We start from the raw sequence: 27457 nt of genomic DNA on the forward strand, positions 1-27457 counted from the left end.
ATAGGTCAGTTAGTGTCAAACCTTTCAAAGCATTTTTCTCCGAACTGTATTTCCACCACATGCCTGTGTATCAGTTTGTGAAAACCAAAATCTTTCTATTTCGCGTCAGTGTCCGATGTGCGCGCACACCCGGGTGTCAGTTCATGAAACCGAAATTGTTGATTACATGTTTTTCACGACCCAACACCCAATAGCAGTGTCAGTTTGTGAAAACGATGACGATATGATGTACGAGATGCAATAAAACATATACAACTTGTATAATATATCTAGATATGTTCTGAATTTTAAGGCAGTCCACGTGGTTATGGCAACTGATACTGGTCTTACTTTAATTGTCGTCTTCATCTGTGATCGTGAGGACGGTTTTGGCTGTGAACTCCGCAGTGATGAGATCTTTGATCTGCATCAGCAGATCACCTTGTTGACTGGGGCAGATATAGGTCTTGATGGACAGTAACATCTGGGATCAAACAAAGGAATAAAACCACATCGTCAAAATTTATAAAAAGATTGAAAAGATATTTTTGGAGCAAGTGTGAAAGACACACAAGGATTTTCCTAAGCTTTTAACCCTTCTGCTATCTGAACAGTCGCAGACAGTCAAAAAAAAAGTAATTCTCTTCCCTGCTATGTCTTTTACACAGGCTCAAGGGCGGATCCAGAACACAATTTTGGAGGGGGCCAACAAAATTTTTTGGATTCTAGATGCTCTGTGGTGCGATCTGAGGCTATTTCTGACCACTTTAACCAATGTTTTTTTGAGGAAAAGATGGTGGTGTACTCATTGCCTGCCTTTGTTGCGATGTCACATAAAAAAAAAAAAAATTGGTTATGTTTTTTTTTGGGGGGGGGGGGGCCATGGCCCCCTTTGGCCCCCCCCCCTGGATCTGCCCTTGCACAGGCTAGTCACTAACGGTCAGATCATATTTCAAGCAAGCACTGTGACGAGTCAAATTTAATCAACGGTCAAAAACAGGCAAGTGGTAGGCAGCTGGCTTATTAATGACCTACAGTCAAAGCAAAGCTGTATCAAGTTACATAAACAGTCACAGCCAGTCAATCTTGCTTTATGTAGGCTGGGAGCTCTTACCTGTTGAAAACAGTCACTTGATTGATTTTGACTGAATTAGGACAACTTTGTATGTTTGCATAGGAGGGTTAAAAGTTAAACTCACCTTTTCAAGGAAGGAGATGTCATAATGCCTGGACCACAAGTACAGCATCTCAGAACGGCTACATGGAAAGGAAACAAACGGCAAAACTTATTGATGGTTTTAACCTACGACCTCCAAAACACCGTTCCAGCGCTCTAGCAACTGAGCTATCCAGCCATATGTTGGTGGTTCCCCAATTCGTCAATATCAAAGGGGCGCTAGTCAGAAGCCATAAACTTGTATACATGTCATGTAGCCAGGGATCACGCCCAAAGTCACGATGCTAGCAACATTAGCAATGCTGCAAACCTGGGAAACTTTTTATTACAAAATTGTAAAATTAACCACAACGGAAAGCTGACTAGGTGCATTTATACCAATTATAAAAATTGAACAAAGAAATTAATTAGAGCGGGCTTAGTACCTAGTCAATTTTTTTGTGCAATAGTGCTAAGTCAGAACACCGTGGCAGTCTGAGTTCAGTGGCTACTTAACATTTTGAGAAAACAGATATACTCAAAATTTTGGGTCGTTTAACTGCAATCTGTTGCTGACGCACATAAAAACATGTGCAGACACATCTTTTTGAAAACCACCTTCAATGACTGTGTTCTTCTTTAACGACACCATTTCAGGCGGAATAATTTTACACGTTATTTGGTACCATCATTATTTCTTCACTTTGTGCAAGGTTTTTCTCGTTAAATCGATAGTACTGTTTCTGGGTAGTTGCAAATGTTCCTATGCAACTCTAAGCTGTCTCTACTAAGCAAATATTTTGGTGTTAGCCAACATCTGTGCCGATTACAGTACCATGAAATTGGCTGCTAATGAAAATGTGCCAGACCCCAACTTTCGCAAGATTTTCCTGATTTAGTTGAAATTATAACTTACTGCTTGTAGACGGAAAACTTGGTCACTACGCTAGAAATGGTGTCCATTGTGTGTGCGTTGTCGCAGTGGCTATGCGACACTGTGAAGTCAAACTGATACGGTTTTCCTGATGCAAAGAGGGAAGAAGAAAAAGAAGTAGAAATTGAACTTTAACATGCGAAGAAAAAAATGCTGTTCTTGTAGTCTGGTTCCCTGACCCTACTTCAGATAAAAAGGGAGCAATTTATTAGACATCAGGGAATTGTCAGGTCAGGGAACCAGACTAGATTGCTTGCACCCATTCATGGATAAACCGATAGCAAACAAAAATGTGGAGTAACTAAATTTGGTAAATATTGGGCAGTATTTGAAAGTAATTTTTTTTTTTCTCCAATGATGGTCGGCCGCCCATCGTTTGAAATTGATACACAAATTGAAAAATGACTTGAAAAGGACAGCACACCAGGTGCCACGAATTCATAGGATGCTTGAGACTATTATTCACTTACAGTCGAATAAGGTATTTCATAATAATTTGGTAGTTTTGTTTTTTGATGTTTGCAAATGTTGTATATTACCTTTAAGGATGACTTCAAAAGATTTCCTTAATTTGTTGAGTAGGGAGTTTACTATTCATAATTACTCTTTGAGGACGACTGCATTAACCCTAACCACCCCAACTCCATCAAAATCCATCCCCCGATTTTGGTGGATTTTGGGGGACTTGGTCCAGAAGGCCTGGCGTGACTAAATATTGATGGAGTATGATGGGCTTGGGCCTAATGGCCTGAAGCAGTGCCAGGGGTATCCGATTGATTTTGCCTAGCTTCCTGTACTGCTATTGTGATAAAAGCCATGTGTAGCAAGTCCATGAATGTCAACCAGTGCGTCGGTGGTGGATTCCGTTATGTCATGAACAGTTTTTTATTGGACGCACAGTGATTGATGGATTTTGATGGACTTGGTCCAGTTCCTAATAAAAGACGCTAGGGAGTTAGGGTTAAGGAGGCCATCAGAATCATAAAATCATAGATGTCAGATGTAACAGGGACAGGAAAAAGTGGACCCCAAATTTATAGAATGACTCACGTAAATGAGGTTTTGGCTGAAAACCCAGATCAGTCTTTGTAAAGATTGATATGTACTCACTGCATTTGAGTTCGGAGGACCACTCCGCGCTGATGGTCAGGCAGCAGACTTTGGACTGCGAGATTTGGTAGTTGTGACACGGACTGACGATGATTCCGATGAACGGGGCTCCACCCTGGCTGAACCAACCCTGCGAGAGGCACATAACAAAAAATCCTTTAACGGTCGGTAGATCATTTGTCATTTGTGCATGTTTGTGCTCAAATTTCTAAAGACAGGTGCTTAATAGCTATTCCGAGAAAACAATATTCTAGGATCTTGATTTCAATTCAAAACTTGCCATGTCACGTTTTGAATTGGGCCTGAATTTAGCATCACGGACACGTTCACATTCAGCCGATTGCAGCTACGCGATGTTACGCACTGAACCGATGAATGCCAGCAACTGCGCGCACACCCATTCACGGTTTTGCCGAATTACAAAGCCACTACTGACAGAAATTTCCAAAAATGTGTCTTTGACCCATCTTTGGAAATTGCCTTCTTAGTTTGAGTGTTTTCTTTAAAATGACAGCATGCCAGAAAGAATAATTTCACAGGGAGATTATTGCCATCCCCATCTTTAAACCAAGTTAGCTTTTCAACAATAATTTTGTTAAGTATTTTTTTGGATAGCTGCAAATAATCTGTGTTAATTTCGAGTTTCCCCTCGAAAAAATTGATTAATTTTTTTCAATTGTAATTTTCCTAGCAATATGTTACAATTATTCATTTCTGAATGAGACGCCACACAAAAAAATTCCACCAATGCTTAGTTATTGATGTCTTCACAAATTTGAATTATTGGCTGACAGACAATAATTCGGCTCTCGTAGAGCAGTTTTCATTTGTGCGCAAAAATGAAAGCTGTTTTTTTAAGAGGATGCCGCTATTCGTCTATTGGCACATCAGCTAAATAGCTAAAAGGTAACACTCAACGAGCAAGGGATGAGGACAAACAAACAGAGGGACTGATGGAGTGACAAACCTGAAATCCTGACTGCGTCTCTATGTCTCGGACGGACGGGTTGGCAGCGAAGGCTGGGTGGCTGTGATACCAGCCAACAACCTGGTAATCCTTGGCTAGGATGGACTCATAGGCCTCCGTCTGGGACACTGCGGCGAACAGTACGTAAAAGTAAACTCTGTCACAAACTAAAATGACTTATGATTGACTTGTGATGACTTGTGATTGACTTGTGATTGATTTGTGATTGACTTGTGATGACTTGTGATTGAGTTGTGATTTGAGTTGTGATGACTTGTGATTGACTTGTGATGGCTTGTGACTGACTTGTGATTGACTTGTGATGACTTGTGACTGACTTGTGATTGACTTGTGATGACTTGTGATGACCTGTGATTGACTTGTGATGACTTGTGATGACTTATGATTGACTTGTGATGACTTATGATTGACTTGTAATGACTTGAAATGACTTGTGATTGACTTGTAATGACTTGTGATTGACTTGTGATTGAATTGTGATTGACTTGTGATGACTTGTGATTGACTTGTGATTGACTTGATTGACTTGTGATGACTTGTGATTGACTTGTGATGAGTTGTGATTGACTTGTGAGACTTGTGATTGACTTGTGATGGCTTGTGATGGCTTGTGATGACTTGTGATGACTTGTGATTGACTTGTGATTGACTTGATTGACTTGTGATGACTTGTGATTGACTTGTGATGGCTTGTGATTGACTTGTGATGGCTTGTGATTGACGTATGATTGACTTGTGATGACTTACAATGACTCGTGATAACCTGTGATAACTTGTGATTGACTTATAATCACTTAGAATGTCTTGTGACTAAAAACAGCTTGATAACAACTCCAGACGGATGCCTTATGGACTTGTGATTGACTAATAATCACTTATGATGTCTTGTGACTAATAACAACTTGATTACAACTCTGGGCGTAGGACTGTGAAGTGTCTCGTTACATACCTGGATCCATCTCACACTGCATGCCCGTACTGATGCTGTTACAAGGAACGGCAAGCAGTACATCCAACATGTTGTCTTCCTTGCAAAACTTGCCTCCTAGCAGACCGATCACCTCAGTGGATGACATGTGAGAGTGCTGTGAACAACAACAAAAATGGCTACTTTAGTTTGAACTTATCAAACCAGTACACAAGAGAGCCAAATTAATTTTTGTTTTAAAGGGCCTTTGCAACATAATTTTTTTATGCAATCCTTGGAAATGCACCTTTGTGTCCCATTTAACCCCTATTTTCAATTTTCGTTGAATGATTTTTTCAAAGGTATTTTGGTGCCTTTCTGGTTTTTACGCTAATGTCAATTTCCAAATCCATGACACAAGTGTGATGTCATTTCAGGCATAAACCTCAAAGTTACACTTATTTCAGCGCCAAAAGTTGCCAGAATTTTGGATATTTGGCTGTTGTCAATTGTCTTTTCTTTGGTGATTTTTTGTTGTGTCAGTACATGGCAGCAAGCCAATGAGCCAACTTTTTTCACAAAAGTTTTCAATAAGGAAATTTTGGGGTTCACAATTTTGAACAGAAAATCCCGAAACTGAACAGTGTCTTCCTGAAATGACATCACAGAAACAGTGCCCTCATTTGTCCGGAAAAGCATGGACAATTTGAAATGTTTAAAGCAGAAGACTTTTCAATAAAATTAACCAAAGAGGGATGTGAAATATTTTTCATACATTTAAGGGGAGTACAGTTGCAGAAAATGTGTTTTGCCGAAAAATTTCCAGCATGAACCATTGAAATCAATACAAATAAATCCCCAGAAATCTATCCACACAGACAGTTGTCTCAAGAAGGCAATATCTTAAAAATGTTGTTTTTTTCATAGACTTACCACATCCATAATGATCATAGCATCAGACTGGATCCTGACATGGAATGGAGCCTGTGGAAACAGGAACAAGGCCAAAAAAATGGGGAAATAATCAAATGAAAGTAAAACAGTTGGATTGGCAGTTTCTTGAAGACAGAGCCAAAAGCGAGTGCTCAAGCCAGTTGTGAACCAAATAATTTTGGAGATGTGCAATGCCATTAGATGGAATATGTGACCTGTTCTGTCAAAATCAGACTTTTCTGGGCATACGGTAAAAACGAGATTTTTGAACATTGTTAAATATGTACATTTTTCTTTTAATAGGTGGTTTAATTTTTGAAACCGGTCATTCCTGGGCAAAGTTAAGCTATTTTGAAGTTCATCGTGTTGAAAAGTAGAAAACGGAGAAAATAGCAGCTAAAGTTTGGGGTCTATTTTAAGACCTGTTTCAAGTGACATTTCTGTAACTGATATACCTTAACAAATCATCAAAAATACTATTTTTAGTGTTCAAATTAGGGTTTCAAACTTTTATTGTATATTTTAGACATGTTCATGATTACAAATATGCAAAAATTAGAAAAACCAAAAAAAAATCACCCCCACAGCGTTTTTTTGCCCTATCTCAATTTCAACCTCTGCCCAGAAGCGTCTGCTTTTGACAGAACAGGTCACATATGGGAAGAGGTACAGTGGTGCATCCAATTTTTTTTTTTGTAAATTTTTTTTATTCCCACGATTTGCCCTTGGTGATATGTATGTGGCCTATTTTCAAGTAGTATAATAGGGGTGTAAGTGGTGCCACCAATATCAAAAAGTCCCCCCCCCCCCCCCCCCTCCCCCCCAAAAAAAATTCTGCGGCCAAAAATTTTAAGTAAAAAAATTTCAACTTCTCTAAAAAATTTGAAAAGAAATTGTGAGCCCCCCCCCCCCAAGCCAAATCATGGGTGTGCCACTGAAGAGATACTACGGGTGGTCAAGCTGATATGGTTTTTCAAAGTTACCTCTTTCTCTTCAGTAAACCTGCAGCATTCAATCAGCTTAAAGGGATCATATGGAACAGCTTTGGTCTTCCGGGGTCCGGACCTGAAACCAAGACAGATGAGTGGAAAGTCAGTGGTAGCAGACAAAAAATAAAAATGTGTAATTTCACCAATTCGATACTGCCTCTGTTAAAGGGAAAATACAACATTTGCAAACATCAAAAAATAAAACTACCAAATCATTTTGAAATACCTTGCTGGACTGTTAGTGAATGACAGTGTAAAGCATCCTGTAAAATCATGGCACCTGGTATACTGTCATTTTCAAGAAAAGTGGTATTTTTGTATCAATTTCCAACGCTGGTCAGCCGACCAGCGTTGGAAACAACTGTTTTTTTTTCAAATACTGGCCCCAATTGACCATCGCACTTGTTTGCAATCGATTACACACCTATGAACGGGTACAAGCCAGCTAGACTGGTTCCCTGACCTTACAATTCCCCAATGTATGTAAACTGCTCTGTTTCTTCTTATATGAAGTCAGGGAACCAGACTACAGGAAAATGATTGTTTTTCTTGGTTTTTATAGCATTTTCGAACCCAAAACCTCAAAAAAGTCAGTGTAACTATATTTGCTATATATTTCCAACCCCCCAATTCCATCCATTTCTGAAAATTACAGCAAAAGCAAATGATGTACATTCCCTTTAAGAATAATAGTTCATATTGTCATTTCAAAGAAAAATACACAATAGTTTGTTTCTTTGTTAGTTACTGTTTCTCGCATGTCCGCAGAATGCGAACCACTGTGCGGCAGGATTCACAACCAGCACTCAACAGCTCGATTTTTTCGTAGTCAAAATTTTGACCCCCGAAATTTGTTCTCACATGGTTCTCGCATGAATAAGGCCAAAAAAAAAAAATATTCGGTCTCTGGTCAGACCAAAGTTCCGGAATTGACGTGGCGACGCGGCTTTTTTTTTTTTTGGCTTTTTTTTTTTTCTTCTTCAAGCTTGGATTGTACAGACAAGGTGGGGTACTATATTGCTTTTTTGGTGTCCTAATGTACATTGATGTCCTCCATAATTTGCCTTGGTGCTTTCGATCATTTGCCTTGGTGCAATTTCCCATTCCTTGGTGCTCTTTGGTAAAACAAATTGAGGAGGTGCGGAAATAGAGGGCGCTACCGCGGAACATTTTGGGAAAAAAAAGATCGACGCGCATGATTAAAATCGACGCGCGCGCTGATCAGAGACCGACTTATTTTTTTTTTTGGCCTAACACAAAAACGCACAGTTTTTAAAGGATGGTTGTGTGGATGTTTATATCTTACTTTTAAATGCTCTAAACAGGTTAGTTTCTTTTTAAAACATGCTAATAAACTTCCCGCCATCCCGTAATCGCAAATTATCTTACAATAATCCAATAATGTTTATTCAAATACTATTTCACGGTCCGTTATCAATGTCATTTTGAGCCTACTAATTGGAAAGGCAACCCACCTGACGCTCTTCCTTTGAGGCAGCTTCTCGTCTGATTTCTGGCTGATTTCAGACTCTGGATGCAAATTCTTTTTCTTACGTGGTCTCTGCAAGGTACCAATAATGGAAACACCGTGGTACAAAATGGGAGGAGCAACATAATGCGGGGGGGGGGGGGGGGGGGGGCAAATGCGTCCCCACTGGATGTCCGTGCCCTCTTGGGTGTTCCTACACATCTTCATCGGCACCACGAACTGACACTCACGCGGAAGTGGGTGTCAGTTCGTAAAAACCACGTAATCAACAATTTCGGTTTCACGAACTGACACCTGGTAGTTCGCGCGTACATCAGACACTGACGCAAAAAAGGAAGATTTTCGTTTATACCGACCACAAAAATCCTGATTTCAGGAAAAATGCTGACAAATTATCCTGAAATCAGGAAAAACACTGACAAGTCTCACATATGCCTCAACCACCCCGTACCCGCAAGTATTACCTAGAAGTCTGACCATATTTACGCCGTTGTATTAGACTTCAATTTCAACTTAATAGCTACCATCTAAAATTTTGGTTAAAATTTTAAAAAATAAATTTGAGCATTATGAAATGTTTAATGATGTAGCTTTTTAAGAGCTGCATGAATAAACCCAATTTTTTTTTCAAATCTTCTACATCTATCATCTAGTAATGGTCAAGACTAGGAGTTTTGGATCAAATGTCTGAATCTTTAAGGTATCATGGTTTAACCCGAACCTTCCTCAATCTTCCAAAATCCTCCGGGTGCTTTTGGAGGATTTCGGAGTATTTTGGAGGATTGAGGCTGAATAGCAAAAAAAGTGTCGGTTGATTTGGAGGATGCATTGTTTCGAGTTAGTAGGCTGTATCCAGCATTGTTTATGTTCAGTCATGCATAATTGAGCCCTGCATTATGCTTGATATCATCCGCACTGCTTCTGAATGTCATCGGCACTACCTCAACCTATTAACAGCGATTGTTGGAGGATTTTGAAGGATTGAGGCAATGGTCATCCCTCCGCTGAACAAATTCAAGAACTAACGGATGATTTTGGAGGATTGAGGCTGAATCCAATTTTTCACATGGTGGCAATTGGAGGATTTTGCAGGATTGAGGATGGTTCCAAGCCAAAAGAGCCTAGGGGTTAGGGTTAATTGGCTCTGTCACAGACATCGAACTTCTTCCATAATGCTGGAATTTTCCAGAGGTGGATATCCCTAAAAGCAGCTGGTCGCCCCTTTGACTAAGGGGCCGTTCACAATTATCAACATTTTCACGAGCGTACAAACCGTACGCTGGGGGGGGGAGGGGGTTAATGGCCACTGTACGCTTTTTTTTTTTTTTTAAATGTCGATCTGTTTTCTCGCCCGTCGCCACAACCGACAGCCGCAACCGATGCCGATCGAGCACTTGCCGAGCCGGTCGCGCCCCGCGCCAGGCCCCGCATTGCATCCCATGAACGTATTGTGTACAGCATGTGCGGCATTGTCCTACACACGTACATGAAAATGTACTGTAAATGTACTGTATGTACATGTACATGTATAGTACAAAAACTTGATCTACAAAAGTTACAAAAAGACTTTAAATCACATGCAAGTGTCTATATATAGACTTGTGTGAAAAAAAAAATCAACATTTTTTTCGTACACTTTTAGGGGGGAGGGTCTTGAAAAAGTGTACTCTTTGTACACTGTGAAAATGTTGATAATTGTGAACGGCCCCTAAATTAATGAAAATAGACTAAAACCTCACGGCCGTCCCCAACAAAATTAAACAAAAAAATGACAAGACTTTCTGTTTTGTTTTTTTTAAGTTTTGAGAAATGGTTACCTTGGATTCTCTGGAAGCCCTCTGGTCGCTAGTCTTGGTGGCCATGCGTTGACGCAGAGCGTTGACTCGACAGTCAATGATCGACCGGTGGGGGTTGGCTACATGGACAGACCAAAGATAGAACGAGTGGTCAGAAAAGTAATAGTGGGTGGCCTATGAAACATATGTGATGCGATCAAGCTAAATGAGTCGTTTGTCGGGACTTTTCATTTGGAGATTCAGGCCAAAATAGGGCCACTTCATCACATCACTTCATTGCATCTCTTGGTGTTCCGACTTCCATAATTTTTGAACTAAAGATGGTATCAGCATGCAGTTTTCACACCAGTACTGCTGAGATTGTGCTCTTTTCAAATCTGTATTAAAAAAAATTTTGACCAGGGTTGACAAACGACTCCATTAGGCCCATCGCATCACACACACACACACACCCAGTCGTTTTTTGCTATGCTTCCGAGGATTGGCTTTGTGTTTTCCTTTGTCCCTGTAATATAACACTCTCCCATAGACTAAGCACACAAACCTGCGTTCAAGGACAATAGGCACCTTCCTTCGAGGATCAATGGCCCCTTTGTGCTCCTTTTGTTGTCTGTCCTCAGGCGTAATGCCATGCAGGAACACACACACACACACCCAAAAACACACACAAAAAAAAAAAAAATGTTCACTTTCTGAAAACGTAAGTTTAATTGACTTGTCTGCAAGAATAGTTAGGGAGTCAGGTTGTCGCAGTGGTTACTTTTCTTGCCTTCCACCGCTGTGACCCGGGTTCGAATCCCGCCTGGGCCAATATGTGGATTGGGTTTTCGGTCCCTGCCTGATTCCATGGGTTTTCCCCAGAATATTCTTCTGGGGTTTTCCTCCCACCTCTAAAATTGTAATTTCTTTCTCATTGTCTCCTCTCTACCAAAAAGAAATCCTAATGTAAATAATAATGATATATTTGCAGGGTGCCGTGGTCTAATGGTTACGGTGTTCGACTCGTGTGCCGTGGTACGTTGGTTTGAATATGGTGCTTGTGCTCTTGAGCAAGGCACTTTACCATTACTGCTTCGTCCTTCGGATGGGACGTAAAGCCGTAGGTCCCGTGTGTTGTGTAATGCACGTTAAAGAACCCAGTAACACTTATCGCTAAGAGAAGGGGTTTTCCCCGGTGTTTCTGGCAGTGGCTGCAAAATGCACCGCAGCCCCTTGTAAAACCTTATAAAGGGGCTACATAATGGGTCTCATATTTCTCATAACCTTCATTTTCCTGTCTTTAAAAATAGACATAATTCGGGCGATTCACAATAGAGTGCGCCACCAAGAGTTTGCCACCGAGAGTTAATTTTCCCAATGCATCGTGGGAGATAGTCGACAAATTCGCAGCGCGGGACATTTGAAAAGTTTTTCCGGTCAGTAGTTTCGTAAGGGTATGATTTGAGGATCTGTTTGCTCTTTTTTATTCTTTGTATCAATATGGTGTTTTTTGTAAGGCGGCAGAACGCTATGCCCCAATCTATGACATATCAGCTCAAGTTGTCTATTGACACTCACTCAAATGGGCCATGTTTTGTCGACCGTAAAGCTGGAAAATGGACTTTCCATGGCAAACTCTTGGTGGCGCACTGCATTGTGAATCGCCCGAATTACCAGCGCCTTGCGTACCTAATTGTTGGTAGATACGTGCGCTATATAAGACTCCGGTATTATTATTATCATTATTATTCATATATTTATCATTTATTAGCACAGAACAGAGAAACTTAATACTGTTTTTGTACCAATTTTAACTGCCCTACCTGATATTCCCTGTACCATGTTGTATATTAGATACCCAAAAAGCTGCTGGGAGAGGACATTATCACATCGAATCGCTATCACTCACGTACTTTGCGTGCAAAGCTTCAAGTCGCAAAATGTACAGTTCTTGTTACTTACCCACTCCGTAGTTGATGGCGCCAGCTTTCTCCAGGCTGTGATGGATCCGTCCGATGCAGTTCACATCCCCACAGCTTTTGAGCCCCTGGCGGACCGCGGCTTTGTTCAAATATTTCGGCTTGATTTGTAACCTACCCAAAAAATAACCAAGTAACATCTTTTTAGAAATGGACAACTGTTCTCCAAAATACAACTTTAGAACTTCAGAATGGCAGAGGATGAAATTGGTAAAAAAAAAAATTGTCCAGAAACGTGAATAGGGCTCTCTCATGACCCGGCCGCAGTGTTTTTATCTGCAGCACATATCGTCAATGGATCATGATTATCCAGCTAGTTCGATGTTTACTCATATGAGAATAACAATGAAATCACACCATTGCTATCACTCAGTCATGCATGTACATTAAAGCATTTCAAAGAGCGGCTTTCGTCGAGCTGCCACAGTGGCCTAGTGGATAGTGGAATGAGCTATGGATCGCAAGATCCGTGGTTCGAACCCATGTCTATTTTCATCAAATATTTTTGTTGGTTGGGATAAGTTTAATTGAAGGGAAAACACTACGAGAACCTAAGTGTCTTCCATCCACACAGCGTGATAAACATTCATGTTAGGGTGCATGATGTGATTGGTTCAAAAATACGATGTATGCTGCAAAAAAACAAATTCACGACCAGGCCTATATTTGGATACCAGAAAATCAGCGTCACCATTGTTGCAAAGATCATGGGAGGATTCGGCCTGCCTCTCGGCAAGAGAGCCTAGGGAGTTAGGGTTAACCCTAACCCTCCTCAGTCCTCCAAAATCCCCCTGCCGGTTTTGGATGTTTTTAGAGGATTGAGGATGAATGGCAAAGATGTATCACTTTTTTGTGGAGGATGCATTAGTCAAGCCAGTAGGCCATATCCTGCATTGGTTATGTTCAGCCATGCATAAACCAGCGCTGTTTTTTTCTCGTATTTCATCCGCACTGCTTCTCAACGCCATTCGCACTGCCTCAAACCATAGCAGTAATTGGCAAAGGATTTTGGAGGATTGAGGCAGTGGTCACCCTCCACAGACTAAATTCAAGAAATAAGGGATGATTTTGGATGATGAGGCTGAATCAAATTTTTTCTAGGTGGCAATTAGAGGATTTTGCAGGATTGAGGTTGCATCCTAGCCAGAGGGCCTAGGGGGTTAGGGTTCAAGGAAGAAAATGTGGATTGAAAGGAAGCTGTTCATACAAAGTAAACACTGCAGAATTTAGTTTGGAGCGTGAGATGAAGAGAGAACGAGTGTCACACACCATTGTTGGTGAATGTAGTTTCTGATCTTGAGGTAGCGTTCCGGGGTCTTGGTGGGTCGACCCTTGAAGAACTCGGGCAGGGCTTTCTTCTCCCAGTCCTCGATTTCCTCAAGGTCGAGAAGGTACTCTCCCAATAGCCCTGAAATGACGAGTAACAATGATCATTTCACGAAAGGTAAGAAACAAAGGGGAGAATGCAAAATTCAACATGTGGTACTCCGAGGTTGAACTCTGAGGCACCCTATGAAAGCCAGCTAAACATGAATGTGATGCGAATTTGATGACACAAAGCATTCCCTGCAAAATTCACCGGTGTTGAACTGTGTTCAACTTTTGTGAATTTACAGCACAGAAACTTGCCCTGACGTCACAAATTCTTGGTTGCGGTCATTCACGTACCAAGTATGAACTGGCCTTAAAGGTATAGTCCATCATTTGTAATTTGTGCATTTTGTGCGTTTGAAGCAACAAAAGTGTTCAAGATCTAAAGAAGGGTGCTGAACAACTAACCTGATGAAGTTTCAGCTCAGCTTTAGCTGTACATTTCGAGAAAAACAACATTCTAGGATCTCGATTTCAAATCAAAAGTTGCTGAATCATGTTTTGAATTGGGCCTGAATTCAGCGTCTGAGACACGTTCTCACTGAGCCGATTGCAGCTACGCGATGTCGCGCACTGATCTGACGAATTGTAGCAACCGCGCGCGCGTGTGCATTGTGCCAATGCTTGTGCGCGCTTCGCCGAATAACAAAACGAACTACTTATTTGAATTTCCTACGGTGCTTCCTACGGTGCTTCTTAAGAAGCATGTTGGAAAGGCCTCCTTTTGTTGATTTCTTCAAAACGACAGCTTGCCAGAAAGAATGATTTCACAGGGAGTAAAGTCCCCTTACTATCTTTCAACCAAGTATGTTTTTCAACAATAATTACGCCAGTTACTTTTTGGATAGCTGCAAATGATGGACTCTGGCTTTAAAACCTTGTGGTAAACCTCGAGTTACCTCCCTTTTCATTTTGTATTCTTCTTGACCAACGACCCTTGGGTCCAATGCAGGAAATGAGAGCAATTCCAAAAACTTTAACATCTGGGTCAATGGTCACACTGTCATAAATGGGTCGGACGGTCGTACAAAATTTATGACCTGTTAGTGTCTCCCAAAACTTTGTTTAGGCGACACAAAAATGCATTTAACCCTAACATACCTGGATCCATCAAAATCCACACCCGTGTTTTGGAGGATTTCGGCGGAATCAGGATACCTCCATATTGAAAAAGTTGGAGGATTTTGATGGATTCAAGACATGAAGCCTAGCGGTACTGCAGGAATTTGATGGATTCAGGATACCTCCATAATGAGCAGTTGGGGGACTTTGATGGATTCAGGATGTCAACAGATTTACTCCCGGCTAACTGACGGATTCTGATGGACTCACTGGCCACTATCATTTTTTTTGCATGGCAAAATTGATGGATTTTGGTGGATTCAGGATACTTTCTAGTAAAAATACCCGAGGGTTTGGGTTAAAAGAAAAACAAAATTTAATACTATTCACCAGCTGTTTGCTCATTGTCTCCTCCACTGTTGCTGTCTGCTTCCCCCTCCATGGCATTAGATGTCATGTCACCCCTATTTTCATCCTCTTGGTTCGACCCACCAGTTTCACAGTCACTCCCCACCTCTGTCTCTGGGCTCCCTGTATTTTTTTCAAGGGGTGCTGGTGCAGTTACCAGCCGAGGGGCACTTGTACTCTCCTCAGAGGTCACGAACCCCTCCAGCTCCTGCTCTTGGTAGGATCCTGTGCCGGGATGATGCACTGGTGAATCTGCGGGCTGGACCTCTGGATTTTCAAATAGGGGTGTTTCAGTGTCTGGACCCTTTGATGGGAAGGGTTCAACGGGCTGACACATATCCACCAGCAGGTATGTATCGTCCTGATCGAAGTCACTCGAGCTGCAAGCTTCGTCACACGGTTCCTCCTTCACGTGACAAATTTCCTCGCTCGTGTGACACAATCTGTCCTTTACGAGACATGGGTCGTCCTTCACGTGACACCGTTCATCCACCACACGACATAGCTTGTCCGTCATGTGACACAGTTCATCCTTCATGTGACACGGTTCGTCCTTCACGTGACACATAGTGTCACTCACGTGACAAGGTTCATCCGTCACGTGACAAGGTTCATCGGCCACGTGACATGATTCGTCTTCCGTGTGACGCGGTTCGTCCTTCACGTGACACGTAGCGTCATCCACGTGACAGGGTTCGTCCTTCACGTGACACTCGGTCGGCTCAATATTCCAAACCACATCGCTGTCATCCTCCTCAGGCTCTGTTTTGAATTCTAACGACATTTCCCCGTCTCGAGGAAGATCATCTATGGAATCTCCTCGCTCTGATTTTGGTGAGAATGCTTCCTCATCCCCGATAAAATCCTCCGTATCGCCTCTCCTTAATGCCACCACTTTGCTCTCCGAGACAACGTTAAAGCACTGTGCCGTGTCTCTTCTGCCTTGCGATCCTGAGCCCCTTTCGGCGCGGTCCTGCGCGGGTTTAAAAACCCCTCTCAGAATGCCCAGCTTGTGAAGGGTCCTGAGCGACATGCTGTAGGTGTGGTCTGCGTTCCAGGGCAGCTCTGGGATGCTGAGGGATTCCATGATGACCTTGTGACCCCTGACCTTTGACCTGCCGGGGATGTCAGGACCGACCTTTGATTTTGGCCTCGCGCCAGTGCGTCTCGCTCTCTTGTCAGGGTTGGTGGCAGTGGGCGGGGCATAATTGCCGGAGGGCGTGATGAGATTGTTGTATATGCGATCGCAGGCGTCGGCAAGACCTGAATGAAGACAAGCAAAAATGAAATGTGTCAAAGAATGGAAAATGTGTGACCCGCTCCAGGAAAAGGTGATATAAGTCGCGCTATGCCTTTACGTGTAATGGCCTGCTGAATGTTGAGAGGGTGAAATTTTTCATCAAAATTTGATTTTCGTTTTTTGTCTTAAATGACATCTTTGATACCTAAAGTTTAAGGATTCATTCACAGAAAAGTTGATTTCGATTAAAAACGGGGAAAAAATTACCTTATTTTGTATGCATTGTTCTCTTTATTTTACATTTAAAAACTATCATTTTAATCAATATGCAAATTAGCCAAAATATAGTAATCTGGTTTCAAAAAGTCTCTTTTTCCCAAAAATCATTGAAAATAATCATTGTAGAATCAATATCCAAAGTTTAGAAGTGATAGTAAAACAGGAACATGTTGGTTAATAAGATATTAAAAGTGAGCTTTTCATGCCCAAATCTACAACCGAGCCAGCTATTTTAAAGCCTGTTTTCTCAGTTGTGCAATTTGAACTCCATGGAACTAATATGCAAATATGCAAATCTCCACAAGAATGTAGTATCCAGACGCCATTTCAGCGGTTGTGTACAGAGTCTATGGAGATTCAAGAACATTTTTAAGAAGTATTTCCTAACAAAATTGGAAATGTTTCTCAGTCCCGGATGCTTGTCTGGTTTTTTGTTGTTGCAATGACTGGCCTTTATTGAAATGATATGAGGAAAAAAATTATTGTCGGGATGCAACATTCTTTCCCACACGCGTGCGGCAGGCAGGCGCTCGCATCTTAGAATAGCGCGACATGCAGAGTGCGATGTGGTCAGTGGTATACGGGATAGTACCACACTGTTGTTGCCATGGATCGGCCAATCGGGATAGAGGACTCAAGTTCACTTGGGAAGACTGATGAACATAAAAAAAAAATGGCCACCTAATTTGATATCTGCAGACAGATGTTGATTTTTCACATGATGAACTCTCGGTAAAGCGGAATTCTTTTCATAGTTAGCTTAGCTGCACTACGAATTATTTGCTTCGAGCAGGGTTGTAGCCATGTCCCTGCAAGTCCATCACAAGTCCATCACAAGTCCATCACAAGTCCTCCAGTCCCGATTCAACTCACAAGCTATTCGACTGAGATGTCATAAAGGCATTCCTTGGGTAGTGTTCATCCACTGTTACTTGTGACTGGACTTGTGACTGGACTTGTGATGGACTTGTGATGGACTTGTGATGGATTTGTGATGGACTTGTGAGGGACTTGTGACGGACTTGTGAGGGACTTGTGAGGGACTTGTGATGGACTTGTGATGGACTTGTGATGGACTTGTGATGGGCTTGTGATGGACTTGTGACTGGGTTTGTGACTGGACTTGTGACTGCACTTGTGACTGGACTTGTGACTGGACTTGTGATGGACTTGTGATGGAAGTGTGATTGACTCAACTACAACACTGGTTTTCGAGATTATTTCTCACCCATTAACAAGTTCTCCTGATGATTGTCTCCGTCTCCCACCACATCCTCTTCAACATCCACGTCTTCATCCTCAGAACTCTCTGGTCTCATCCGTACCACCCCTCCTCCTTGCTCAAAGAGGTCCACACTGCTGCCTCCTGCCGCATCCCTGGACCCATCTCGTTGATACCCCACCAATCCCGACACTCTCTCATCTTTTGTTTTGACTCCTGCTCGGCGAGCTCTGCCTCGGTCACCTCTCCGCATCTTGCGTGTGGGTCTTGCTGCACCGCCCTCTAGTGTTGTCGTTAATTTCTTCGCCGACCTCCCATCGGCAATCCTCTTCATGGAGGCCAGCGCGTCTTTCCCGGAGCGCGATTTCAGTACGCGGGACGGGCTGAGATTGGCAAAGCCGAACTTCTGAAAGTGCCGGCGTTTGGAAGGAGTGGCAATGCCCCGCGCCGTCGGAGCAACCGGCCTGGTCGCGATGGTCGGCGACCCTGTGTTCAGAGACTCGGGGAGGTGCGGATGGAAGACATCTTGGTTTACCCCGTCTTGGTCGGTGTCGTCATCAAGACTTTCGTCAGATGCCGACTGTAACTGTGGTAGTGGAGACAAAGTAAAAGAAAAACCTGGCGTTACCTTGGTCAGGAGGTCGACTGCTAGCTTTCACAACAAGGATCTTGAACTAGGGAGACAAAGATATCAGCTATGACCGATGTGCCATCTTTTAAACGAATGGAGTGCTGTTTACTCAAGTAGGCCAAAATAAAAAAGCCACTGGTTTCTGGTATGCGCGCGTGTCGCCGTAGCCATGCGCGTCTGCAAAATTAAAAAGTTTTTTTTTCAATGAAAGATGACGTCTCAAAACTGCCAAACTCACTGGTTTGACTAGAATCCTGCTGCTGCACAATTTTCACGTGTTTTTAGATGAGGTTATGATCGAGTATAAGCTTTATGTGGCCTCTCTGGACTCCCATATATTTGCACTAAATTTAGTCGGGCACCATTTGCAGTCATCAGCCGACATTTAAAGAAAAAAATGGTAAAAAAAGAAAAGAAAAAAAAAGCTGCGTCCTGGGTAGAGAGAGGCAAGTGGGGATGAAGTGGCTTGCCCAAGGACACAACATATGGCCAGCAGCTGGATTCGAACCCCTGACCTTCATGAGCCACTAACCCCAACCACTAGGCCAAACTCCCCCACAAGTACCAGCGATACTAACTTCCTTAGCTTGCAGAATCATCCCAAGACCTCTGAGTAGATTTTGAGGTGAAACTTGAAATTTAGGGTGAAATCTTGTGAAGAGGAGGCCGCTCACCTTTGCTGGGAAGTAGTATCTGGCGTAATTCTTGACCTGCAGGGGACTCCTTGTGGGGATCAGTCTGGCTATCTGTGTCCATCGATTGCCGTAGCTCATCTACATCAAATAACGAATACTGGGTGAGTAAAAAAAAAACCAAACCCAAATGTCGGGGCTATTGTTTTACTGCAGTTCTGCTGGTACCACTTTCACAATGTAGGATATGAAAGCCCAATTCATAAGCTTTCTTTTAGTACTAGAATCATTCAAATCACTCATGTATTTTTCAAGTTACGGAATTTTAAACCCAACCGTGGTTTTCAAGTTCTGCCCTCGGATCACAAAAAAAGTGTGTGTTTTTTCAGCAAAACAAAAACAATTCACACACATCCCTATGTGATTTGTTTTCGTTTTGCTGAAAGAACACTTAATACTTTTTGTGATCCGTGGACAGAACTTTAAAACAGTGGTTGGGTTTAAAATTCCGTAACTTGAAAAGTACATGAGTTACTTGAATGATTCTTGTACTAAAAGAAAGCTTATGAATTGGGCTTTCATATCCTAGATTTTGAACGTGCTATAAGCAGAACTTCACTAAAACAATGGTCCCGACATTTGGGTTTCGGGTTTTTTGACTCACCCTGTATAATACAGACACAAATACAGTTATAAATAGGTCGGAGTGGCCTTGTGCGTACATGTGATTTTGGGGATTAACCTCCTGCTGTTTGAACAGTCACAGACAGTCAACAAAATCGATCCTCACCCTGCAATGCATTCTACATAGGCTAGTCACCAACAGTCATATCCCATGCAGTCCCTCTAATTTGAAAATCACAGGCGTGTGGAAAAAAGCACACCTGGATTTTTCTAGGCGTGTGATTTTTCTAGGCGTGTGATTTTTCTAGGCGTGTGATTTTTCTAGGCGTGTGATTTTTCTAGGCGTGTGATTTTTCTAGGCGTGTGATTTTTTCTAGGCATGTGATTTTTTCTAGGCGTGTGATTTTTCCCAGGCGTGTGATTTTTCCAGGCATGTGATTTTTCTAGGCTTGTGATTCTATGGTCCAAACTGGGACTTAACAATCTGGTATTTTTGTATAACATTCATCTTGGTTTATAGTAAAGCCATTTCAAGAGCTCACAGAAGTATAATTATGCCGTACGTGTATGCCGAGGTGTGCAGTACAGAGGGATTCAGGCGTGTGATTATTCGCACTTCTCGGGAAGCTTTTAGGCGTATGATGGCGTGGGGATGCGATCGCACGCCTCAAATCAGAAGGACTGCATATTTCAAGCAAGCACTGCGACTAGTCAAATTCAGTCAACAGGCAAAGGCTAACAAGTGTTAGACACAGCTGGCGTATCAATCACCTACAGTCAAAGCATAGCTATATCAAGTTACATAAACAGTCACAGCCAGTCAATCCTGCTTTATGTAGGCTGGAGCTCTTAACTGTTGAAAACAGTCACTTGATTGATTTTTGACTGAAAGGACAACTTTGTGCAAAATGTATGTTTGCATTAGGGTTAAGGGAAGGTTCTTGACAAACGTTTTGATTGGTGGTGGCGTTAATAACAGGCGTGTGATTTTCCAGGCATGTGATTTTCTAGGCGTGTGATTTTTCTAGGCGTGTGATTTTTCTAGGCGTGTGATTTTTCTAGGCGTGTGATTTTTCTAGGCATGTGATTTTCTAGGCGTGTGATTTTTTCTAGGCGTGTGATTTTTCTAGGCATGTGATTTTTCTAGGCGTGTGATTTTTCCCAGGCGTGTGATTTTTTCCAGGCATGTGATTTTTTCTAGACGTGTGATTTTTTCCAGGCATGTGATTTTTCTAGACGTGTGATTTTTCAAGGCTTGTGATTCTGTGGTCCAAACTGGGACTGAACAATCTCATATTTTTTTTTTTATAATAATTATCTTGGTTTACAGTAAAGCCATTTCAAGAGCCCACAGAAGTATAATTATGACGCAAATGTATGCCAAGGTGTGCGGTACAGAGGGATTCTGATGTGCGATTATTCGCACTTCTCGGGAAGCTTTTAGGCGTATGATGGCGTGGGGATGCGATCGCACGCCTCAAATCAGAAGGACTGCACATTTCAAGCAAGCACTGCGACTAGTCAAATTCAGTCAACAGGCAAAGGCTAACAAGTGTTAAACACAGCTGGCGTATCAATCACCTACAGTTTAAGAATAGCTATATCAAGTTACATAAACAGTCACAGCCAGTCAATCCTGCTTTATGCACGCTGGGAGCTCTCAACTGTTGAAAACAGTCACTTGATTGATTTTTGACTGAAAGGACAACTTTGTGCAAAATGTATGTTTGCATTAGGGTTAAGGGAAGGTTCTTGACAAACGTTTTGATTGGTGGTGGCGTTAATAACAGGTGGTGTTTATACTGATAGTTCAGTTTACTCACAAATCCCTGCTCGAACTGTTGTCTCTCTTGGGGAGTCCATCGTAAATACGGGGAGGGTTTCTTCTTTGGTCTGAACAATAAACAACAACACAAATATCAAAGTCATTTAATCAATACTTTTATTATATCACAATGCCATGTAATCTTGAAATGCATTAATTTTCAAGTAGATAAGCACAAGTCAATTAATAAAAAATAGAAAATAAAACAGAAAAAAATTAAAATTCTTACCTTCTTGTGACAGGTCCATTACTGGTTCTGAGATATCGACTGAAGAATAACATTAAGGGATTGATAAATCAATACCACTGATAATGACAATTGTTTTTTTTAAAGTAGTAAGTGAAACTAAGTATGCTAGAAACACAGGTTACACTAAATATGCACAACGACATGAACAATATTCATCGATTAATCTTACTTGTCTTTGTCTAACTATCTGCATGTTCAAGTTTTGATTGCATAAATATTAAATAACCTGGGAGATGATTTAAAACATATTTAATTTTGTTGTGGTTGAGAAATGGATTGGGGCGGGGTTTGAACCTGCGACCTCCAGAGTGCTGTTCCAGTGCTCTACCAACTGAGCTATCCAGCCCTATATTGGTGGTTCCCCAAATTGTTAATATCTTTGTTGGAACTGCCAACATAGGGCTGGATAGCTCAGTTGGTAGAGCACCGGAACGGTAATCCGGAGGTCGCAGGTTCAAACCCCGCTCCAGTCAATTTCTTTGTTCAACTTTGCAAAAATTGTTATAATTCACCTAGCCAGTATCCCTTTGTGGTTCATTTGAAATATATTTAAAGTTGTGTAATTTACAAAGTAGTAAAGGATACCGCTCTTCGTGCAGCATTTTCTCAATGGTGAGTCGACTCTCAGGATCCATGTCATCAACTGACCAATCACAAACAGGAACACCAAACTGAATTTCAATAAGAAAAGATAGACTTGAATAGTTAACCCTACCCTTCCCAAATCCTCTTTGCAAACCGGAGGATTTTGTAGGATTGAGGCTATATGGTAAAAGTGTGTGGCTGATGCACTGTGTCGAGGTCTTGGGCCGGACCTTGTGTTGTTTATGCTCAGCCGTGCATAAATTTAGGCCTACATTATACTTGAAATTCTCCGCGCTGCGCCAGGGTTTCACTGGCTCTGCCTCAACATACTGACAGTGATTGCCGGAGGATTTTGCAGGATTGAGGCAGTGGTCACCCCTCCAAGGACCACATTCAAGAAATAAGGGAGGATTTTGCAGGATTGAGGCTGTTTGCCATTTTTACATGGACACAGTTGGAGGATTTTGCAGGATTGAGGTTGCATCCTCGCAAAAATGCCTTGTGAGTTAGGGTTGAATAAAATTCAATATTTGTTTCCTTTTTTTCATGAAGATCAAAGTATTTGTAACAGCGGATGGACTCTACCAGCACTTTACTACATTGTTCAAATCTGGCGTGAGGATTTTAAAGAATGTAGAAGAGGTAAGGTTTTCTAAAACAGAACACGTCCGAAGATTTGGGACTCTCAATACTGTGTATGAGAGTCCCAAAACTTAAGGTATTGAAAACATGCAAAACAAGAAAATAGACTGGCACCTGAAACAACCAGTCCAACACCCCTTCAGTACTGCACCAATCAACTGTGTCAAAAGAAACATCTGGTGCAGGTCTCTATTTCTACACATGTCTCCATAGTCTGCCACCGGACAACTAAAGGGTCAAACTTTCCACAAAGCTGGACATGTACCAGTCTAGTCTTAGGCTTCAAATTTAAATCACTTGGCTTCACTCTCAGGTGCAAAATGTTGAAGGAAAGTCTCCTTTTAAAAATTGAATTGAGATCTCAAACTTGGTTGGTGAAATACCGAGGACCTTGTCTTTGCCTCATGACAATTTTTGGACAATGTAATCAGCTACAGAGTGAGTAAAGTAGGCCTGATTTTGTTTTTCAATTTTTTCGACACTTAAGGTTCAGACTGAAACAGAACTTTGCACATCGACAGCACAGAACTCCCCAAGCTCAAAAAGAAAGTACTGCAAAAGATAGGACTTTTGACTCACAGGGAAATAAGTTACGGCCATCGTAAAATTGTAATTACCTCTTTCCAAATCCGAGATCTGATGCTTGTTTCATTTTTATATTTCTTGGGTGGCAGTGCGGGGTCGTCGGGCAGAAGGGTGCTTGACCTGTTGAGGTGAGAGAAATTTGGTCAGAAAAAAATTATTACAGAATGTAGCAACAGAACCAGCGTTTGATAGCATTTATTTGTGACGAATGCTGTAGCACGAAATATTGGGGAGATTGATAATTTAAAGGTAGAGTAGATCATTTGTCATTTGTGCAGTTTTTTTTGTTTGAAGCAACACAAGTGCTCAAAATCTAAAGACAGGTGCTTAACAACTAACCTGATGAAGTTTTAGCTCAGTGAATGCTGTATATTCCGAGAAAACAATATTATAGGATCTAAGTTACAATTTGAAAGTTGCCCCGATATCAGCGTCCGGGACATGTTCTCATTCAGCCAATTGTAGCTACGCGGTGTCACGCACTGAACTGACGAATAATGGCACCCCCGTGCGCATGTGCGTCGTCATGGTCGTGCCAACGCTTGTTTGTTTTCTTTAGTGCGAATTTGGTATCGCACTTTCGATCCGGACACTCTTCATGCCCCAATCGTAAGTGGGATACCAAATTTGCCGCTGCAGTGTTCATTACGTGCGCGGTCACGTGACCACTTTTTCGCTATCAGCTGAACGATATTGTTTCTCACACCATGCCAGCCTACACGTTTGTATGAACATCTATAGACAATGCACGGTAAGACTCTAGCTGGTGGCCTTTTGCTGTCTGATGTTTGTGCTAAACTGGTCGAATTTCACGGATTTTCAACCAAGTCGAATTTCACGGATTTTCAACCCAAAAAATAATTGTGAGTATCACTGAAGCCCCATTAGTTCAGTCGGAAGAGGGGGGTATCGTGCACCCTCGGAAATCAATTTCTAATCAACATTTCTAGGTCAGAAAAAATGCGTAAAAAACGATTTGCTATGTTAAAAAATTCAAAAAATGTCCCACGTATTATTTTTATGCAAATTAGTGCCGCCATTACCGAAAAATCTATTTGTAAGTATATCTCAGCCAATATTGCAGATAACTGAACGAACTAGGTGTCTAAACCCATGTTTTCAAGGTCAGAGATCACAATAAAACTATTCTGGAAGTGACCACATGTGTCTGTGGCACAGGAATATGCAAATTAGTGCCGCAAATACCGGAAAGTCATGTTTTTGGCATATCTCGGCCAATATAGCACATAACTACACCAGTAAGGTGTCTAAACCCATGTTTTGAGGGTCAAGTATCATTAGAAGACCATTCACGAAGTAACTTTGTGTGTCTTTGGCATGAAAATATGTAAATTATAAAGTGTCGGTTTATTAGATATTTGATTTTTAGCCAATATCTCGCCAATATTGCACATAACTACACAAGTAAGGTGTCTAAACCCATGTTTTGAGGGTCAGGTATCATTAGAAAACCATTCACAAAGTAACTATGTGTGTCCTTGGCAGGTAAATATGTAAATTCTAAAGTGTCGATTTATCGAAAATTTGATTTTTAGCCAACATCTCGGCCAATATTGCAGCTAATGTTGACAGAAGGGTTTTTAATAAGCAATAATGATCAAAGTTTATTTTAAGCCATCATATTCAAAATAAACTGTAATATTGGCTGAAATTGAATATAATTTGGCTGAAAATAATTTTTTTGATAAACCGGCAATTTAGAATTTACATATTTTCATGCCAAAGACACACATAGTTACTTCGTGAATGGTCTTCTAATGATACCTGACCCTCAAAACATAGGTTTAGACACCTTACTTGTGCAGTTAAGTGCAATATTGGCCGAGATATTGGCTAAGAATCAAATATCTGATAAACCGACACTTTATAATTTACATATTTTCATGCCAAAGACACACAAAGTTACTTCGTGAATGGTCTTCTAATGATACTTGACCCTCAAAACATGGGTTTAGACACCTTACTGGTGTACTTATGTGCTATATTGGCCGAGATATGCCAAAAACATGATTTTCCGGTATTAGCGGCACTAATTTGCATATTCCTATGCCACAGACACATGTGGTCACTTCCAGAATAGTTTTATTGTGATCTCTGACCTTGAAAACATGGGTTTAGACACCTAGTTCGTTCAGTTATCTGCAATACTGGCTGAGATATAATTAAAAATAGATTTTTCGGTAATGGCGGCACTAATTTGCATAAAAACAATACATGGGACATTTTTTGAATTTTTTAACATAGCAAATCGTTTTCTACGCATTTTTTCTGACCTAGGAACGTTGATTAGAAATTGATTTCCGAGGGTGCACGATACCCCCCTTTTCCGACTAAACTACATTGCTTCATCTTTGACATGTGGAAAAGCCAGTAGGTGCGTTGAAAGGTATTTTTGTCAAGTATTTTGTGTGATGTTTGGCAACTTTTGAGGGGAATGGTCTGGAAAAATGACATTTATTTGACACTCTCTGAAATGAGGATTTATGCGTTGTGGGGCGCTAGTACGACAGGCCACATCCCAAATGTCAAAAAAGGAGTTCTACTTCTAGCGCCCCAGTTAGTGTAGTGTAGGGCCCGGTTCTAGTATTAGGGAACAAAATCCACTTTAAAATTATTGGACCTACCAAACTAGTTGGCGACATTCTCAATAAACAGGTAGGCCTATGTCATGGATAGAGGGCAGGGTTTTGATTTTTGAGGGAAATTTGGGGGTAAAATGACGATGACAGCACAGCGACAACACGCGACCCGAAAATAAAGATGGCAATAACCGCGCGATGTACCGTGAACACGCATGGCGCACTGAATAGCAAGGCACAAACCGCGCGGGAAAATCGTGATTTCTACCCCAAGAATCTGTTGAAAATTGCAAAACGGGTGTCATTAGAATTGAGAAAAGTCTGCTTTTGATTGTAAAGGTGATTTTTGAGCAATAAAAAACATTTTTGACTGTAATTTGATCAAAACAAAACAGGGGCCCTACACTTCACGATCGCTGGTCTGACTTGAAGTTGAACAAGGCCTAGGCCCTATGCAAAATCATGAAAATTGAGTTTTGAACAGAACTCGTATTCGTAAAATAGAGGTGTCCTAAAGATAAGGAGTACCATTTTTGAATGATAAAAAACACCCTTGGCTCTAATTTGACCGTAACTACACAATCGCAGAAAGTTTCCCCCATTTCTTTCACGAAATTGATGCAACGCACTTCACATGTAAACAAACATGACAAGCTGACAAGTACAAATGTCATATCGTAACAATCATTTTACTCCATTTACCAAATAAATAAGATGCCATCTATAACTAACAGCAGTATCTTTACCGTAAAATCAGCAAATAATGGCACAAAATGCAATCGTTACCCTTCTTTTTCGTCGAATCCCTCGACATCAATCTCGTCTTCGATATCTTGGATTTCGTCCGCCATTCTGTTTTGAAAGTTGGGTTGCAAAACAGCGCCCTCGTGCAGCAAGTTCATGCAAGTATTTTAGACTTGTTTCATGCTACAAGCACTAAAAAACGGTCTTGTTTCTGCCATCACTAGACTAGCCAAGTCTCTCACTTAGAAAAAAAATCACAAAATAATATCTCAAACTCAATTAAGTTTTTTCTTTATTTTTTTTTATTAAATCGTTGGTGTTTATGGTTACATCGTGACACTTTTGATGTCATGCACACTATTTTACACTTCGTGTATATCACGTCAATATTATAAAGGTGTTCTTTTTAGTTAAAAATCATTCAACGAAAAGAAACAGACATTAATAAAAAAAATCAATCAAGAAAATTAATTTTGAACTAGTCCGAAAGAAGAATGAAATGAAAACAGAAAAGTAGA

At 41.3% G+C, this 27457-nt stretch overlaps 1 protein-coding gene and 1 non-coding gene across 2 annotated transcripts; one reads left to right on the plus strand and one right to left on the minus strand.

Moving 5' to 3' along the window:
* Positions 1–200: 200 nt before the first annotated feature.
* LOC119722370 (histone H2A deubiquitinase MYSM1-like) lies at positions 201–27086 on the minus strand. The gene is made up of 20 exons (XM_038192447.1): positions 26982–27086; positions 23628–23715; positions 22369–22454; positions 21763–21801; positions 21532–21601; positions 19127–19225; positions 17828–18407; positions 15063–16343; positions 13509–13647; positions 12223–12353; positions 10303–10400; positions 8472–8557; positions 6991–7072; positions 6008–6058; positions 5117–5252; positions 4147–4274; positions 3180–3309; positions 2052–2157; positions 1179–1236; positions 201–463 (listed from the first exon to the last, which is right to left on the minus strand). The coding sequence occupies exons 1-20, from the start codon at positions 27044–27046 to the stop codon at positions 332–334; spliced, it is 3585 nt and encodes a 1194-aa protein (XP_038048375.1). The 5' UTR covers positions 27047–27086; the 3' UTR covers positions 201–331.
* Trnat-ggu lies at positions 22184–22256 on the plus strand. The gene has a single exon. It is a non-coding gene; the product is annotated as a tRNA-Thr (tRNA).
* Positions 27087–27457: the final 371 nt, after the last annotated feature.

Source organism: Patiria miniata, unplaced genomic scaffold (assembly GCF_015706575.1).
Source record: "Patiria miniata isolate m_02_andy unplaced genomic scaffold, ASM1570657v1 HiC_scaffold_15, whole genome shotgun sequence".
Taxonomy (NCBI): Eukaryota; Metazoa; Echinodermata; class Asteroidea; order Valvatida; family Asterinidae; genus Patiria; species Patiria miniata.

Coding starts and splice junctions, on each gene's coding strand:
- LOC119722370 (XM_038192447.1), bottom strand. CDS start 27,046: ATGGCGGACGAAATCCAAGATATCGAAGACGAGATTGATGTCGAGGGA. Junction 16,344..17,827: donor TCAGGAGAACTTGTTAATGG/GTGAGAAATAAT, acceptor GTCTTCATTCAG/GTCTTGCCGACGCCTGCGAT. Junction 8,558..10,302: donor GGGCTTCCAGAGAATCCAAG/GTAACCATTTCT, acceptor GGTACCTTGCAG/AGACCACGTAAGAAAAAGAA.